The sequence below is a fragment of the Globicephala melas genome, chromosome 19 (genome assembly GCF_963455315.2).
Source record: "Globicephala melas chromosome 19, mGloMel1.2, whole genome shotgun sequence".
Classification (NCBI taxonomy): domain Eukaryota; kingdom Metazoa; phylum Chordata; class Mammalia; order Artiodactyla; family Delphinidae; genus Globicephala; species Globicephala melas.
In genome coordinates this window covers 59870-75469 of record NC_083332.1, presented here as the reverse complement: position 1 = coordinate 75469, position 15600 = coordinate 59870, and the positions used below count along the sequence as shown (strand labels likewise).

The 15600-nt window shown below is 56.5% G+C and overlaps 1 protein-coding gene across 1 annotated transcript; it reads left to right on the top strand.

Annotated features, from left to right (window-relative positions):
• Positions 1 to 9269: 9269 nt before the first annotated feature.
• Positions 9270 to 15411, top strand: TRIM28 (tripartite motif containing 28). Its single transcript, XM_030848315.3, has 17 exons — positions 9270 to 9633; positions 9968 to 10080; positions 10307 to 10439; positions 12118 to 12253; positions 12331 to 12447; positions 12547 to 12661; positions 12820 to 12966; positions 13070 to 13184; positions 13270 to 13376; positions 13467 to 13503; positions 13586 to 13631; positions 13712 to 13964; positions 14052 to 14371; positions 14450 to 14573; positions 14656 to 14742; positions 14821 to 14958; positions 15053 to 15411. Exons 1-17 carry the CDS (start codon positions 9285 to 9287, stop codon positions 15227 to 15229), a joined length of 2514 nt encoding a protein of 837 aa, XP_030704175.1. The 5' UTR covers positions 9270 to 9284; the 3' UTR covers positions 15230 to 15411.
• Positions 15412 to 15600: the final 189 nt, after the last annotated feature.

Sequence of the window (15600 nt, the reverse complement as noted above, 5' to 3'; positions counted from 1 at the left end):
TGTTGCGGAGCATGGGCTCTAGGCACGTGGGCTCAGTAGTTGTGACGCATGGGCTTAGTTGCTCCGTGGCATGTGGGATCTTTGCGGACCAGGGATCGAACCTGTGTCCCCGGCATTGGCAGGCGGATTCTTATCCACTGCGCCACCAGGGAAGCCCTGAATTATAGTTTTATCCAGATATATGCCCAGGAGTGAGATTGCTGGATCATATGGCAACTCTATTTTTAGTTGTTTAAGGAACCCCCATACTGTTTTCCATAGTGACTGTATCAATTTACATTCTCACCAACAGTGTAGGAGCATTCACTTTTCTCCACACCCTCACCAGCATTTATTATTTGTAGCCTTTTTAATGATGGCCACTCTGACGAGTGTGAGGTGGTACCTCACTGTAGTTTTCATTTGCAGTTCTCTAATCATTAGCGATGTTGAGCATCTTTTCATGTGGCTGTTGGCCATCCTTATGTCTTCTTTGGTTAATTCTTTTAACCTCCGGATTCATCTTTTAAAAACAAGGAGGTTGCCTAGTTGCCTGTCTTTGGAAGCTTCCTTGACTCCTTAGCATGTCTAATCCACATCCCCACGTCACCAACTGTCCACAAACAGGCCCTGATGGCTGGTTTGTCCCTGCCCAGGACCCATTCAGGATGGCTCAAGTCCTTTGCTCCCTATTGATCTGGAAGCCTCACCTCTGCTTTTAAAATTAAGGTGATTCACATAACACAAAAATTAACCATTTTAAAGTGAACAATTCAATGGATTTTATTTTTTGTTTCTTTGTATTTTTTTTTTTTTTTGGCTGTGCCACGTGGCCTGCAAACTTCCCCAACCAGGGATCAATCCGGTGCCCCCTGCATTGGAAGCATGGAGTCCTAACCGCTGGACCGCCAGGGAAGTCCTCTGTGGATTTTAGTATAGTTGCAAGTGGTGTAACTACCACCTCCATTTAGTTCCAAAACATTTTCCTCACTCCAGTAGCTCCTCATTTTCCCCTCCCTCCAGCCCCTGGCAATGAATAATCTCTATGTCTCTATGAATTTGCATATTCTGGATATTTCATAAAAATAGAATCATACAATATGTGGTCCTTTGTGTCTGAGTTTTTCACTTGGCATAGCGTTTTCAAGGTTCATGTATGTTGTAGCACATACCAGTACTTTGTTCTTTTTTATGGCCAAGAGTCCATTGTATGGTAATACCACATTTATTTTTGCATTCATCAATTGGTGGACATTTGGGTTGTTTCCACCTTTGGCTATTGTGAATAGGGCTGCTGTGAACAGTCCTGTACCAGGATTTGTTTGAACACCTTTTTCAATTCCTTTGGATACATACCTAGGAATTCATTGCTAGATCAAAAAGTTAACTCTATGTTTAGCCATTTGAGGAACTGCCAAACTTTTTTCCAGGATGGCTGCACTATTTTACGTTCCCACCAGCAATGTAGGAGGGTTCCAATTTCGCCACATCCCTGCCGACACTTGTTTTTTTCATTTTTTTTTGAAGCCATCCTACGTGGGTGTGAATCAGTACTTCACTGTGGTTTGGTTTGCATTTCCCTAATGACTAATGATGCGAATGTCTTTTCATGTGCTTATTGTCCGGGCCATTTGTATATCTTCTTTGGACCTGCCCTCCTTTTTCAACAGTTGTATTGAAGTGGAATTTATATGCCATAACGTACACCCACAGCAGGTACCCTTCAAAGGCTTGTAGTAGATTAGTATTCATATCGTGCAGCCATCGCCACTATTCAGTTTTAGAGCGTTTCCCTCTACCTTAACACTTCCTTTGTGTGGTCTGTGTCCATTTCTGCTCCAGCCCCAGCAGCAACTGCTCCAACGTCTGGCTAGAGACACAGCCCCTCAGTGAGGACTGGGCGGGCACAGTGGACCCTGGCTTCTAGCAGGACACGCCCCATCCAGATGGCCTCTCTCCCTCCCCCCAACATCCCCTTTAGCGCCCACGGATGGAAAATTAGATCTAAAGACTCGCTGGGCTTTGGGCCAAATATTGTTGGCTAGAACCCCTCACAGGGGGTGTTAGATGGGCACCATTGCATCCCATGCAGGACCTCGGTGCTGCTGACCCTAACAAGAGGGCAGTAACAGCCTGACTCTGCTCACTCGTGTGTCCCCACCCCCAGATGTCCACATTGACACCTCACCCTCCATTCACCTCATAGCATGTACACCAGATAATCCTAGCCTGCTCAGGAATCTCATTACCGCTTGGGAAGTGATGTTTTCCAAACTCTAGCATTTAATTATCTCATCAAGGACTGGGGCCATGTGTTCCCTGAAATACAGGTTCCTTTGGGGAGGCAGAATCGGTGCTGAATTCTCAGAGTGAGGAGCTGCCTTAAAAGCAGCACCATGGGGACTTCCCTGGTGGTACAGTGGTTAAGAATCTGCCTGCTAAGGCAGGGGACATGGGTTCAAGCCCTGGTCCGGGAGGATCCCACATGCTGCGGAGCAACTAAGCCCGTGCGCCACAACTGCTAGGCCCGCATGCCACCACTACTGAAGTCCGCACGCCTAGAGCCCGCGCTCTGCAACAAGAGAAGCCACCGCAATGAGAAGCCTGCACACCGCAACAAAGAGCAGCCCCCGTCCGCGGCAACTAGAGAAAGCCCGTGTGCAGCAGCAAAGACCCAACACAGCCAAAAATAAATAAATATACTAAAAAAGAGAAAAAAAAAGCAGTACCATTTGGTGACAGATGGGCTTATTTTTCGACTCTTCCTTTTGAGAACCGTTAACTCATGGATAGGGTGGATTCATTGTGTGTCAGTCAATGACAGTCATTGTTTTTCTGATGCTTGAGTCATATCATCATGTATGGCTTCTGTGTCCTTTTAACAGGTTTCTTTCGTGCTCCTGGGGCTCACCTGGGGCTTTCCCTGGAATGCTTTCTCCCAGGAGCCCTGGTTCCTAACTGCAGGGAAAGGGCTGAAACTCTGGGCTCTGGTTGTGTCCTGTCCTTTCTCTCCCTGTCCTCCCTGGGGGCCAGAGATTCCCCAGAACTGGGTTGAACTCATGCAGGCTGTGCGGCCCTGGATGACACCTTCTACTCTCTGGGGACCAGTTTTCCCATCCGTGAAATGTGGGCTGCAATAGGCAGAAAGGTGGCTCCAAAGATATACACATCCTAATCCTCAGAACCCGGAAGTGTTACCTTATCAGGAAAGAGAATCTTGGCAATTGTGATCAAGGATCTGGAAACGGGGAAATCATTCTGTGTTATTTGGGTGCGGCTCTAAACGTAAATTCACATGCATCCTTGCAAGAGCGGCAGAGGGAAATTTGTCAACTGTCTTAGTTGGGCTTGGCTGCCATAACAAAATACTATAGACTAGGTGACTCAAAGGACAGAAATTTACTTCTCACAATTCTGGAGGCTGGGAAGTCCAAGATCAAAGTGCCGGCAAGGTATGTTTCATTCTGAAGCCCCTTCTCTTGGCTTGGAGAAGCCTGCTGTATTGCTGTACGCTCACGTGACCTCTTCTTTGTGACCACAGCAAACTCTCTGGTGTCTCCCCCTCTTTTTAAAAAAATTTATTTATTTTTGGCTGCACCATGCGGCTTGCAGGATCTCAGTCCCTCCGACCAGGAGTTGAACCCTGGCCACGGCAGTGGAAGCCCGGAATCCTAACCACTAGGACACCAGGGAACCCCCTGGCGCCTCTTCTTAATAGGACACTAATCCCATTATCAGAGCTCCTCTCTCATGACATCATCTAACCCTAATTACTTCCCAAAGGCCCCATGACCAAATACTATCACATTGTATTTCGGGGTGGACACACTTCTGTCCATAGAAGGACAAACAGAGGAAAAGTCAGTATGAAGTTGGAACAGAGAGTGATTTGAAGATGTGGACCTTGAAGACTGATGTGATGCAGCCACAAGCCTAGGTACCCCTGGAGCCACCAGAAACTGGAAGAGGTGAGGAAGGATTCACCCCTAGAGGCTTCAGAGGAAGTGTGGCCCTAACATTTAGATTTCATAATTTTGGCCTCCAGAACTGTGAATTAAATTTTTTAAAATATAAATTTATTTATTTATTTATTTTTGGCTACATTGGGTCTTTGTTGCTGCGCACGGGCTTTCTCTAGTTGCAGCAAGCAGGGGCTACTCTTTGTCGTGGTGTGAGGGCATCTCATTGTGGTGGCTTCTCTTTGTTGAGGAGCACAGGCTCTAGGTGTGCGGGCTTTAGTAGTTGCGACCCGCAGGCTCAGTAGTTGTGGCTCACGCACTTAGTTGCTCCATGGCATGTGGGATCTTCCCGGACCTGGGTTCGAACCCGTGTCCCCTGTGTTGGCACACGGATTCTCAATCACTGCGCCACCAGCAAAGTCCCTAAAGTTTTGTTTTACGGTACCAAGTTTGTGGTAATGTGTTACAGTGGCCACAGGAAACTAATGGAGGAACCATAGTTGTTTAATTTAATTAATTAATTTTATTTATTTATTTTTGACCACGCCAGGCGTCTTGCGGGATCAACCAGGGATCAAACCCGTGCCCCCTGCAGTGGAAGTGCAGAGTCCTAACCACTGGACCACCAGGGAACTCCTGAACCATAGTTACGTTAAAGCGTGATTTTAGGGGATCTAGTGCCTTCTCTGCCTGGCCGGCATGGACGCTTATCTTCTGCTTTCCAGCTCCTACCATCCATTCCCTACCTAGAACACTTAAAATGGGCGTCCGATCCTGCCATATTCTAAACCCTTCTGTTAGCTCCTTACAGTGAAATAAAAGCCCAGCCAAAAGCCATGAACTGGGAGTTCCCTGGTGGTCCAGTGGTTAGGACTCGGCACTTTCACTGCTGTGGCCCAGGTTCAGTCTCTGGTTGACCCTGCAAGCCGCCTGGCGACGAAAAAAAAAAAAAAGCCACTTATGGTGCTGCCGCAGCCCTACTGTGCTTGCAGCACAAGCAGGACAGAGACCCAAGCGCCGCCAAGAGGAGAACATGTAAACAAACTGTAGGATATTTGTGGGCACAGAGGGAATCAAGGCCACACACAGCCACGTGAATGTGAAGTGAATGTGAACGCGGGGAAGAAGGCGTGTGAACACATGGTGTGGACATGCAAACTGTGTGTGGTTCCGTATGTATACCAGGAAAGCCTGTCCGGGGTGGGAGAAGTCAGGATGGTGGCAACTGCCAGGGGCGTGGAAGGCTTCTGAGAGCCAGAGACATTCTGTGTTTTGCTATCAGAGCTGGTTACCAAGGGTGCTCACTGTACGTACACTGTGTAGGCTTTTCTCTATATATCATAAGCCGCCATCAAAAGGTTTAAAAGTCCATAGAGACAGAAAGCAGAGTAGTCACTGCTGGGGGCCGGTGGAAGCGGGAATGGGGGGTAAGTGCTGATGGATACTGGTTTCCTTTTGGGGTGATGAAAACGTTCTGGAATTAGATGAACTGGTGGTTGCACAACATTGTGAATGTATGAAATAACACTGAACTTACACTTCAAAATAGCTAAATTGATGGATTTGATATTATGTGAGTTTTAACACAATTTAAAAAGAAAGCTTAAAAAGTAATAGAACTCAAACCTTATCTTGTAGCCTACAAAACTGGCCGGGTAGAGACAGTCATTATCTTCATGCATTTGTTTGTCCTTTTACTCACTGACTGAGTGCCCACTGTGGAGCAGGCCCCAAGCAAGACATGGCAGACGCAGCAGTGACGTAAACGGTTTGGAGCTCACTTCCTTGTGATTCTCACTAGTTGAAATGTGAAGGAAGAGAAGGAGCCAGCCAGAAGGGGAGGTGGGAAGAACATTCTGGCTAGAAGGAACGGCAAGTGCAAAGGCTGTGAGGTGGGAACAACAGGTCAGCCTGTATGGCTGGAGCCAAGCGGTGAGGTCAGAGGTCAGAAGGGACAGACTCACCAAAATCTGATTTTTATGCGTGTGCTAAAATACACATAAAATTGCCACTTCAGGGACTTCCCTGGTGGCGCAGTGGTTAAGAATCCTCCTGCCAATGCAGGGGACACGGGTTTGAGCCCTGGCCCAGGAAGATCCCACATGCCTCGGAGCAACTAAGCCCGTGCACCACAACTCCTGACCCTGCGCTCTAGAACCAGCGAGCCACAACTACTGAGCCTGAGAGCCACAACTACTGAAGCCCACGTGCCACAACTACTGAAGCCCACGCGCCTAGAGCTCGTGCTCCGCAATAAGAGAAGCCACCGCAATGAGAAACCCGCTCGCCGCAACTAGAGAAAGTCCGTGCGCAGCAACAAAGAGCCAACGCAGCCAAAAAAGAAATCTAAAAAAATTGCCATTTCAACGCTTTGTAAGCATACAATTCAGTGGCATTAAGTACATTCATGATGTTGTGCAACTACCACAATCGCCCAGTTCCCAGATGAAACCTGTGAAGGTGGAGAAAGAGATCAGAGCGATGCAGCTACAAGGCTTCCCCAGGAAGTGGCTTTGGGGGTGACACCTGAAGGTCAGAGGGAGAATCGGGAGCAAGCGCAGAGTTTGGGAAGTGAAGAGGCAGTAAGGATGGCTGTCTGCAGGCAGGCGCCTGCAAGGGGTGGTGGTCTGGCTGGCACCTCCTGCACGTGGCTTCACCCCTTGAGCCCTGTCTACAAAGCCAGGATACAGGCAGTTTCCAGTGGTCCAGGACTGGAAAGGGCGAGATGCCTGTGAAGGGTGGACAAGGCACACAGGGGAGGAGAGTACACGATGACACTGGCCCACTGGGGGGCAGAGTCAAGATGTGCCCACGTTCTGCCGCTCAGCTCTGGACAGGCTGGCTCCTCGGAGAGGGCCTCTGAGGAAGGCTTCTGGCCTGGCCTTGCCCTCCCGTATGCCCACTGTCTCGGCCAGTCCCAGGATGCTCCCGTGCGCTTCCCTGAGTTTGCCCGAGCCTGATTTCCAGGTGAACCTGCCCGCACGGATGCTGTTCTGAAACAGTTGCCAAGGTCTAGTGAAGGGACCATACCAGGGGCAACCGGAGGGCTCAACCCATCCCCAGCAAGCTGTCCAGCAACCTCTAGGCATCTCCCACCGCTCTTCCTGTCACTCCTCCGGGTGTGCCTGTCTGCCTCCGGGCCTTTGCACTTGTTTCTCCCCTGAACGGTTCTTCCCCCAGGTGTTTGGGGGCAGCCCCGAGGCAAGTCCACTCCTACACTCTTTACCATCACCTACTTATTGCGACTGTCTGGCCCTCGACAGCCCCGCATCTGCCCGGGCGGGGGTGGGCGGCCAGGGTAGGTATGGATCATCTCTACCCGACACAACCCGGTGATTTTGGGGCCCAGCGCAGAGAGCGGGAGGGGGCATGGAAAGTACTCAACAAATATCACTAAAGGATTCCGCACCTCAACTTCGGCGCTGCCAGCCACCAACTTTCCTTCCCAATTGTCGGAGGAAGGAGGCGAGGGTATGCAGCCCAGGCCTCGGGGGGAGGGGCTGAGCCGGGGCGGGCTAGTCAGTGGGGGGGCGGGGCCTCGCGCGGACCGGGCGGTGGGCGCTCCGGCGGCTGAAGGGGCGGGGCGGGGCGGGGCGGGGCGGGGCGGGGCCCGGATTTTGGGGCCGCACTCGAGCTGGAACAAAGGCAGGCGCGGAGACAATAGGCCCGAGTTCCCCCCAGGCCCTGCGGCAACAAGAGCAGCGCCGGACGCACTTCCACCACCGCCACCTACACCGCGTGTGGGCGCCTAGGGGAGCTGGGGTGGGGGAGGCTGCGCCCCGCTCCCCTGAAGCTTTTGCGTGGTCAAGCCCGCGGGAGGCGGAGTAGGGTCTGGGGGCTGGACGTGCCGGCCCTCCAGATTCTCTGCATCGTCTCAGAGCTGCCGCCCAAGCCTCCCCCTGGACTGGCAACCGCAGGACTGAGGAGCCCTGCACAGGGACGAAGGCCCATCCCAGGCAGAGGCTCCAAGGCACCCTTGCCTCAAGTATTCTCCGTGCCTAGTGACTTCAGAGAGGATCCCTTCCCACAGGCCCCACTCCCACCTCCGACGGGATCCCCTCCCACTGATCTTGCTTTCCTCTCCGTCAGGACCCCTCCTCCGCCAGCTCCAGCCTTAGGCCCTGCTTCCCTCCTTCTCAGCTCAGACAGGACTCCTCTCTCCCCACGGACCCTGCCCCACCCCCGTTTCTCTCGAATAGGATTCCCTCCAGGCCTAGCTTCCCCCATCTGACAGAATTCTCACCAGACACTCTACGTCCTTCCTCAGACGGGAACACCCTCCCCGCACGCAGATACTGCTCCCCACTGAGGCAGGCTTCCCCTCTCTACAGATCCTGCCTCTGCCCACAGATGGATCGCCCCACGCAGACCCTGCTTCCCGCTCAGAATTTCCCCACTGTTGCGGTTCAGTCCGCCCGCTTGAAGAGCATCAAGGCCAGCGCAGTGGCGGGCTAAAATATGGCAAGGGGCGCTTGCAGGGCCAGGCGGGATTTCAGTCTCGGTGTTCTGAGCCCCGTGGGATCTATTTGATTTAGTCAGGTTTCAGTGTTGCTCATGTTAAACAATAAAAAGGTTAAAACCCCAAAGTCTAAGTCCCGGTTTAGAACAGTACTTCCTCCACGGGATGGGGACCCTTCGCCCCTCTCCCTGGGCCCAGCATCTTCCCTAGCTCTCGGCCCCGCCCCCTCTAGGGAACGCTAGTCGACGCAGCAACTGGAGACCTCCCCAGGCGGGCAAAGGGGCGGGGATCGAGGTGGAAGAACGGACTGCCGGCGCGCGTGCGGAGTAAACGGCCTGGAGCAGGGACTACAATAACGGACGCGAGCCCGGCCGGTGGACCAGGCTGCGGCGGCGACGACGCAGATGCCCCGCCCCTGCCGCACGAGCGGCGCTGCGGGTGGTGGAGGCGGGGGTGGGAGGAGCCCGCTCAGGCGCGTGCGTACTCATGGCCTCCCCCGCCCCGGCCCGCCCCGGCCCCGCCCCCGGGCGAGAGGCGCCCAGTGCGCGTGCGCGACGGCGTCGGCGCCAGTTATTTCTGTCCCGCCCCCCAGCCGCGGCTCTTTCTGCGAGCGGGCGCGCGGTCGAGCGGTTGTGCGCGTGCCGCGTGGCGCTGGTTTCGGTCGCCGCTGAGACGGAAGCGCGGGCGGCGGCGGAGACAGGAGAGCGGGCAGCGGCCGGCCGGGCCTCGGCAGCGCCCCGCGCGCAGCGGGCGGCGACCTAGGCGGCGCGTGGCGGCGCTAGGCCTCGCGGCGGCAGCGGCCCAGCCGTTGGCGGCGAGCGCGTCTGCGCCTGCGCGGCGGGCCCCGCGCCCCTCCTCCCCCCCTGGGCGCCCCCGGCGGCGTGTGAATGGCGGCCTCGGCGGCGGCGGCCTCGGCGGCGGCAGCGGCTGCCTCAGGCAGCCCGGGCCCGGGAGAGGGCTCGGCGGGCGCCGAGAAGCGCGTCGCCGCCTCCTCGGCCACGGCCTCGGCTTCTGCCTCGGCGGCGGCGTCCGCATCGGCATCGTCGCCCGCGGGGGGCGGCGGCGAGGCGCTGGAACTGCTGGAGCACTGCGGCGTGTGCCGGGAGCGCCTGCGGCCCGAGAGGGAACCGCGCCTGTTACCCTGCCTGCACTCGGCCTGCAGCGCCTGCCTCGGGCCCGCGGCGCCTGCCGCCGCCAACAGCTCAGGGGACGGAGGTGCGGCGGGCGACGGCGCTGGTGAGTGCGGTGGGGCCGGGGGCGGCCCCTCCCCCACCCCGCAGCCTTTGATCCCTTTGAGGCTCGGGGACTGGGGGTCGGTTCCCAGCGTGACGATGGCGGGAGTCGCCTGGGCGAGAGGATGGGGACCCGAAGAGTGGCCGGAACGTGTGTGGGCAGTGGGCTGTGTCCCGGGTACTGAGATGGGGCGACTGTTTAAAGTTCGGTAAAAGAAGGGTTTGGTTCTTCCTCCGGGAGGGGAGGGTCGTCTCGGCTCGGCAGGGGATGGAGTTTGGGGCCCAGTGGGGGGATGCGCTCACCATGCGATGGTTTTGTTTCTTCGTGTTTTTCGTAGTGGTGGACTGTCCAGTATGTAAGCAGCAGTGTTTCTCCAAAGATATTGTGGAGAATTACTTCATGCGCGACAGTGGCAGCAAGGCTGCCACCGATTCCCAGGATGCGAATCAGGTATGTCTCGCCCAAGCAACCCCCAGGAGGTCTCTGGCCATGAGTAGGGGTCACTAGACCAGAGCGTGGTACCAGCTCCAGGCTTTACTGTCCCCGTAGTAGAAAGCTTAGGGCAGGTTGTCTAGGCTAAGTAAGGCCCCCACCTTTCTTCATGTCGTATTTCTTGGTTCTAAATGCAGATTTCTTTGGTGGTTCTGTCTCTTCTGACTCTGCCTTTGCTCAGCAGTGCTGCACTAGCTGTGAGGATAATGCCCCGGCCACCAGTTACTGTGTGGAGTGCTCTGAGCCGCTGTGTGAGACGTGTGTGGAGGCACACCAGCGGGTGAAGTACACCAAGGACCACACTGTGCGTTCCACTGGTACGCAACGTGCAGGGGGCTGCCCTTGCTGTTCTCCTCTCTATGCCTTCAGTTGCTTATGATGGTAGTTGTAGACGGTGGAAGGATCTCAGGGAGTTTCTCTACAGGGTACCAACTGAAGGGCCTGAGGGCAGAACTCAAAAAGGGGGAGGCTGGGGCTCTGGTGGGCAGTCTCTGCAGGTCCAGTGGCAGGGGAAAAGCCACAGGCAGGGAGTGGGGGGAGTTCACAGGGGATCTCATGGTGCCGCAGGGGGTGTATAGAGGGCTTGAGGAAGCTCATCAGGGAACCCCCCTAGGCAGGGGATAGGCCTCCAATGGTAGAGAGATCCGCATGTATGGACAGGGAAATGCAGGGTGTTGGGGGAATGATGTGAGGGACCTCCTGGACCAGAGGTTCCCTGGCACCTGTTTTAAGCCTCTGTAGGGGAAAGTGAGATCTTTGGGCCTTGTGTCTTAACAAGTTGGTAGAGTCGTCAGACTATCACTGACCAGTGAGTGCTGGAAGTGTTCTTATCATTGGGTCACAGGTATTTCACAGCCTAGCTTGGTATTTCCAGATTTTTCTGTGAGTGTGTTGGAAGTGCTATGGAGAGGGGCTTGCGCTTGGTGTTTGGCCCAGGACTCCCCATGAGTGGCGTTTTGGTAGTCACTGTGGCTGCACCAGCCCAGAGGACAGTTTTGATGGGAAAACTTGGGTAGAGATGGTTCCTGTGGGGCATGAGGAGCCAGGAGAGAAGGGCAGGGGTCTCCAGGGGGTCCTGGGTTCCAGGCAAGAGTCAGGGTGCAAGAGCGGGCAATATTTAGAGGAGCTGAGGCTCGGTTTATTTGTATCGAAATGTTCCTATGTCTCACGCTGGGTTGGTGTGGTAACGAGACATGATAGGGATTGGGGAGGAAAGAAGGATGGATGTTCTCCGTTTTCTAGTGGCAACAGCCTCTGGGGAGGGCTGGGGGGTCAACGTGGTGTATTAGTCTTTGGGGAGTGTTGCTCTGAGCCGTAGGACCTTTGTCCCAGCACAGGGGCCTGACGCCTCTCTGAGGGTCCTGGTCTGATATCGTATCTCTCCAGCCTGAGAAGGCTTTGCAGGTTCCCCCGTGGGTCGTTAAGATGGTGTGGTCTCCTTTTAGCAGAGAAGAGAGGGGAGGTCACCAGGCATGGCTTATGAGGAAAATGTATCTGACGGTCTCTTTTAAGCCCTGATTTGCTTTTTGTCTGAGCCAGAAAGCAAATGTTGTGTGTGCTGGGATGCCACAGTAGCCAGAATCCCCTCCCCTGCTGGACAGAATCTTCTGTGAGCGGAGGAGAAAGGGAGCCCAGTGGCGGATGGGGGCAGGGCTTCAGAGGTGGAGGAGCTTTCTTGAGTGTCCACCTGGAGGAGGTTTCAGCAGAGGGAACAGCGGGGAGGTCTCTCCTGGCAGAGGCCGTCAGTCTACGTCAAGCTGTCACCTCCAGAAGCTGAAAGGAGAGGGGTGTGACCCTCTCGGTCAGGCTGAGGGCAGAGGGTTTTGAGAGCAAGGATCTCTGCTCCTCCCTGTCCACTGCTGTAGGCCCTCTGGGTCCTTCCGGCAGATAGCCCAGGGTTGCAGGACAGGCAGGAAGTGAGGCCCTGATCTCTGTCCGCTCCTCGAGCTGGAGGTGGTGAGGATGAGCTCCCGCTTCATAGATCCCATTCCCCAGGACCAGCCAAGTCGAGGGACGGTGAGCGCACGGTGTATTGCAACGTGCACAAGCACGAGCCCCTTGTGCTGTTTTGCGAGAGTTGCGACACCCTCACCTGCCGGGACTGCCAGCTCAACGCCCACAAGGACCACCAGTGAGTCCTGAGGCTTGGTGGGTGGGTGCTGCCTGTTCCTGTGCTGGGCGCCCGGGCCCACCTCTATCTGCCCTCAGGTACCAGTTCCTGGAGGATGCTGTGAGGAACCAGCGCAAGCTCCTGGCCTCACTGGTGAAGCGCCTCGGGGACAAGCATGCGACATTGCAGAAGAACACCAAGGAGGTTCGCAGCTCGTAAGTGTGGGTGCCTGTGCTGTGCTGGGGCGGGGGGTGGGGTGGCTCTGGGTGAGCACCTGCCTGAGTGGCCCTGACCTCACGCACTCTGCTACCCAGGATCCGCCAAGTGTCTGATGTACAGAAGCGCGTGCAGGTGGACGTTAAGATGGCCATCCTGCAGATCATGAAGGAACTGAACAAGCGGGGCCGTGTGCTGGTTAACGACGCCCAGGTACCCGCTGCGTGGTCCTTCTCTGTTGGCAGCTCACTCTACCTCAGGTGGAATCGTCCTGGGGTTTGGCGCCCTCTGCTGGCTGCTGATGCCCTCCTTGGGTGGGGAGAGGTTCTGGTGCTTTGTCCTCCCTGACCCCATCTGCTCTCCACCTGCAGAAGGTGACTGAGGGGCAGCAGGAGCGCCTGGAGCGCCAGCACTGGACCATGACCAAGATCCAGAAGCACCAGGAACACATCCTGCGCTTTGCCTCATGGGCTCTGGAAAGTGACAACAACACCGCTCTGCTACTCTCCAAGAAGCTGGTGTGTGCTGGTGGGCACCCAGGTGGTGGGTTCCAGGTAGGCACCTCCCAAGACCCTGGAGCCCTGTTCACTGCCCGTGTGCTCATGTACTGCCCACCCCCAGATCTACTTCCAGCTGCACCGGGCCCTCAAGATGATCGTGGACCCTGTGGAGCCACACGGTGAGATGAAGTTCCAGTGGGACCTCAATGCCTGGACCAAGAGTGCAGAGGCCTTTGGTGGGTTTTTGTCTTTCTCTTGCTGCACCCTGCCATCCCAGGCACTGCACTCACTTTCTTACACTGTTTTACTTCTTTACTGCAGGCAAGATCGTGGCAGAACGTCCTGGCGCCAACTCCACAGGCCCTGTACCCATGGCCCCTCCTCGGGCTCCAGGGCCTTTGAGCAAGCAGGGCTCTGGCAGCAGCCAGGTGAGCCAGGGAGGGGACCATAGTGGGAGGAAAGAGGCACGGGGTCCTGTGGGATACCTGTCCACTGAGGTCCACTTGCTCTGCCCACAGCCTATGGAGGTGCAGGAAGGCTATGGCTTCGGGTCAGGTGAGTGATTCTGCCCCCCCAGTAGGTGGGAGAGCTGCAGTGCCCTATGTCCACCCCAACCTGTTTTCTGTGTTCTGAGCAGATGACCCTTACTCGAGTGCAGAGCCCCACGTGTCAGGGGTGAAGCGGTGAGTGTGGCTGCCCTTTGGTGGTTATAGGGACAGGGTGGCCATAGGGGTGGGGCGCTCACACCAAGCCGCGCCCACAGGTCCCGCTCAAGTGATGGTGAGGTGAGTGGCCTCATGCGTAAGGTGCCACGGGTGAGCCTCGAACGCCTGGACTTGGATCTCACGGCTGACAGCCAGCCACCAGTCTTCAAGGTCTTCCCAGGCAGCACCACTGAGGATTACAACCTCATCGTCATTGAGCGAGGTGCTGCAGCTGTTGCAGCTGGACAGCCTGGGACTGCGCCCCCAGGGGCCCCTGGCGCTCCGCCCCTGCCTGGCATGGCCATCGTCAAGGTGAGCCTGCCCAAGTGACTGTGGCTGGGAGATGAGGATCTACTGCCCAGGCCGGCACCCCTCTGAACACCCCTCACCTCCTCACAGGAGGAAGAAACAGAGGCTGCCATTGGGGCCCCGCCTGCCGCCACTGAGGGCCCCGAGACCAAACCTGTGTTGATGGCCCTGGCCGAGGGCCCCGGCGCCGAGGGCCCCCGCCTGGCTTCACCCAGTGGCAGCACCAGCTCAGGCCTGGAGGTGGTGGCCCCTGAGGGCACCTCAGCCCCAGCTGGTGGCCCAGGTGCCCTGGATGACAGTGCCACCATCTGCCGTGTCTGCCAGAAGCCAGGCGACCTGGTCATGTGCAACCAGTGCGAGTTCTGCTTCCACCTGGACTGCCACCTGCCTGCCCTGCAGGATGTGCCAGGGTGCGAGGCTGTGCGGGGTCTGTAGGGCGGAGGGCTGGGCCAGGTGCCGTGCAGCCCCTCACGGTCTGTTTCCTCTAGGGAGGAGTGGAGCTGCTCTCTCTGCCACGTGCTACCCGACCTGAAGGAGGAGGATGGCAGCCTAAACCTGGATGGGGGTGACAGCACTGGTGTGGTGGCCAAGCTCTCGCCAGCCAACCAGCAGGTGAGGGTGGGGCCCACTCCCTTGGTTTGGCCAGCAGCACCCCAAGTCCCCTATGACTCTGATGTTCATGTAACGCCTGCAGAAGTGTGAGCGCGTCCTGCTGGCCCTCTTCTGCCATGAGCCCTGCCGGCCCCTGCACCAGCTGGCTACTGACTCCACCTTCTCCCTGGTGAGTTCTGGGACTTGGGAGGGTGGGAGGTGCAGGGGCTGTTTGGCCTCACCTTCAGCCTGTGGCCTCTGCTCGAAGGATCAGCCCGGCGGCACCCTGGACTTGACGCTGATTCGAGCCCGTCTCCAGGAGAAGTTGTCACCCCCCTACAGCTCCCCCCAGGAGTTTGCCCAGGATGTGGGCCGCATGTTCAAGCAGTTCAACAAGCTGACAGAGGTGAGCCTGTTGGGGTGGGGATGGGTTGGGGAGGGGAGGCTGGGGGCAGAGAGGTGGGCGACCTAGGACCCATCCACTGTAATTTGCCCGGCAGGACAAGGCCGATGTGCAGTCCATCATTGGCCTGCAGCGCTTCTTTGAGACTCGCATGAACGAAGCCTTTGGTGACACCAAGTTCTCCGCTGTTCTGGTGGAGCCCCCGCCGCTGAGCCTGCCTGGTGCTGGCCTGAGCGCCCAGGACCTGTCCAGTGGCCCTGGTGATGGCCCCTGAGGCTGGGCAGCCCCCGAGCCGCTCCAACCTGGCTCTGTTCTCTGTTCTGTCCTGTCACCTCCTCTTCTCTCTCCTCTCCTCCTTCCTCCGGTGGCCTGGTTCCCACTCCTTGGTGGCCCATACCCCAGCCCCTCACAATATGGTTTTTACTTCTGTGGATTTAATAAAAACTTCACCCGTTACTCAGGCCTTGGTTGGTGGGGGCAGTGGTCCTGGGGGCCTGGTCTCTGGCTGTTACCGATCCCTCACCAAACCCTGTTGGGCCAGATGGGGGTGGGGCACTTGTCTCCGGCCACCTGGGTGTCCAGGGAGCGGGGAGCAGCATCCCTCCTGGGCCCTTTGCGATCTGGGGAGTGTCTGGTGGGTAGGAG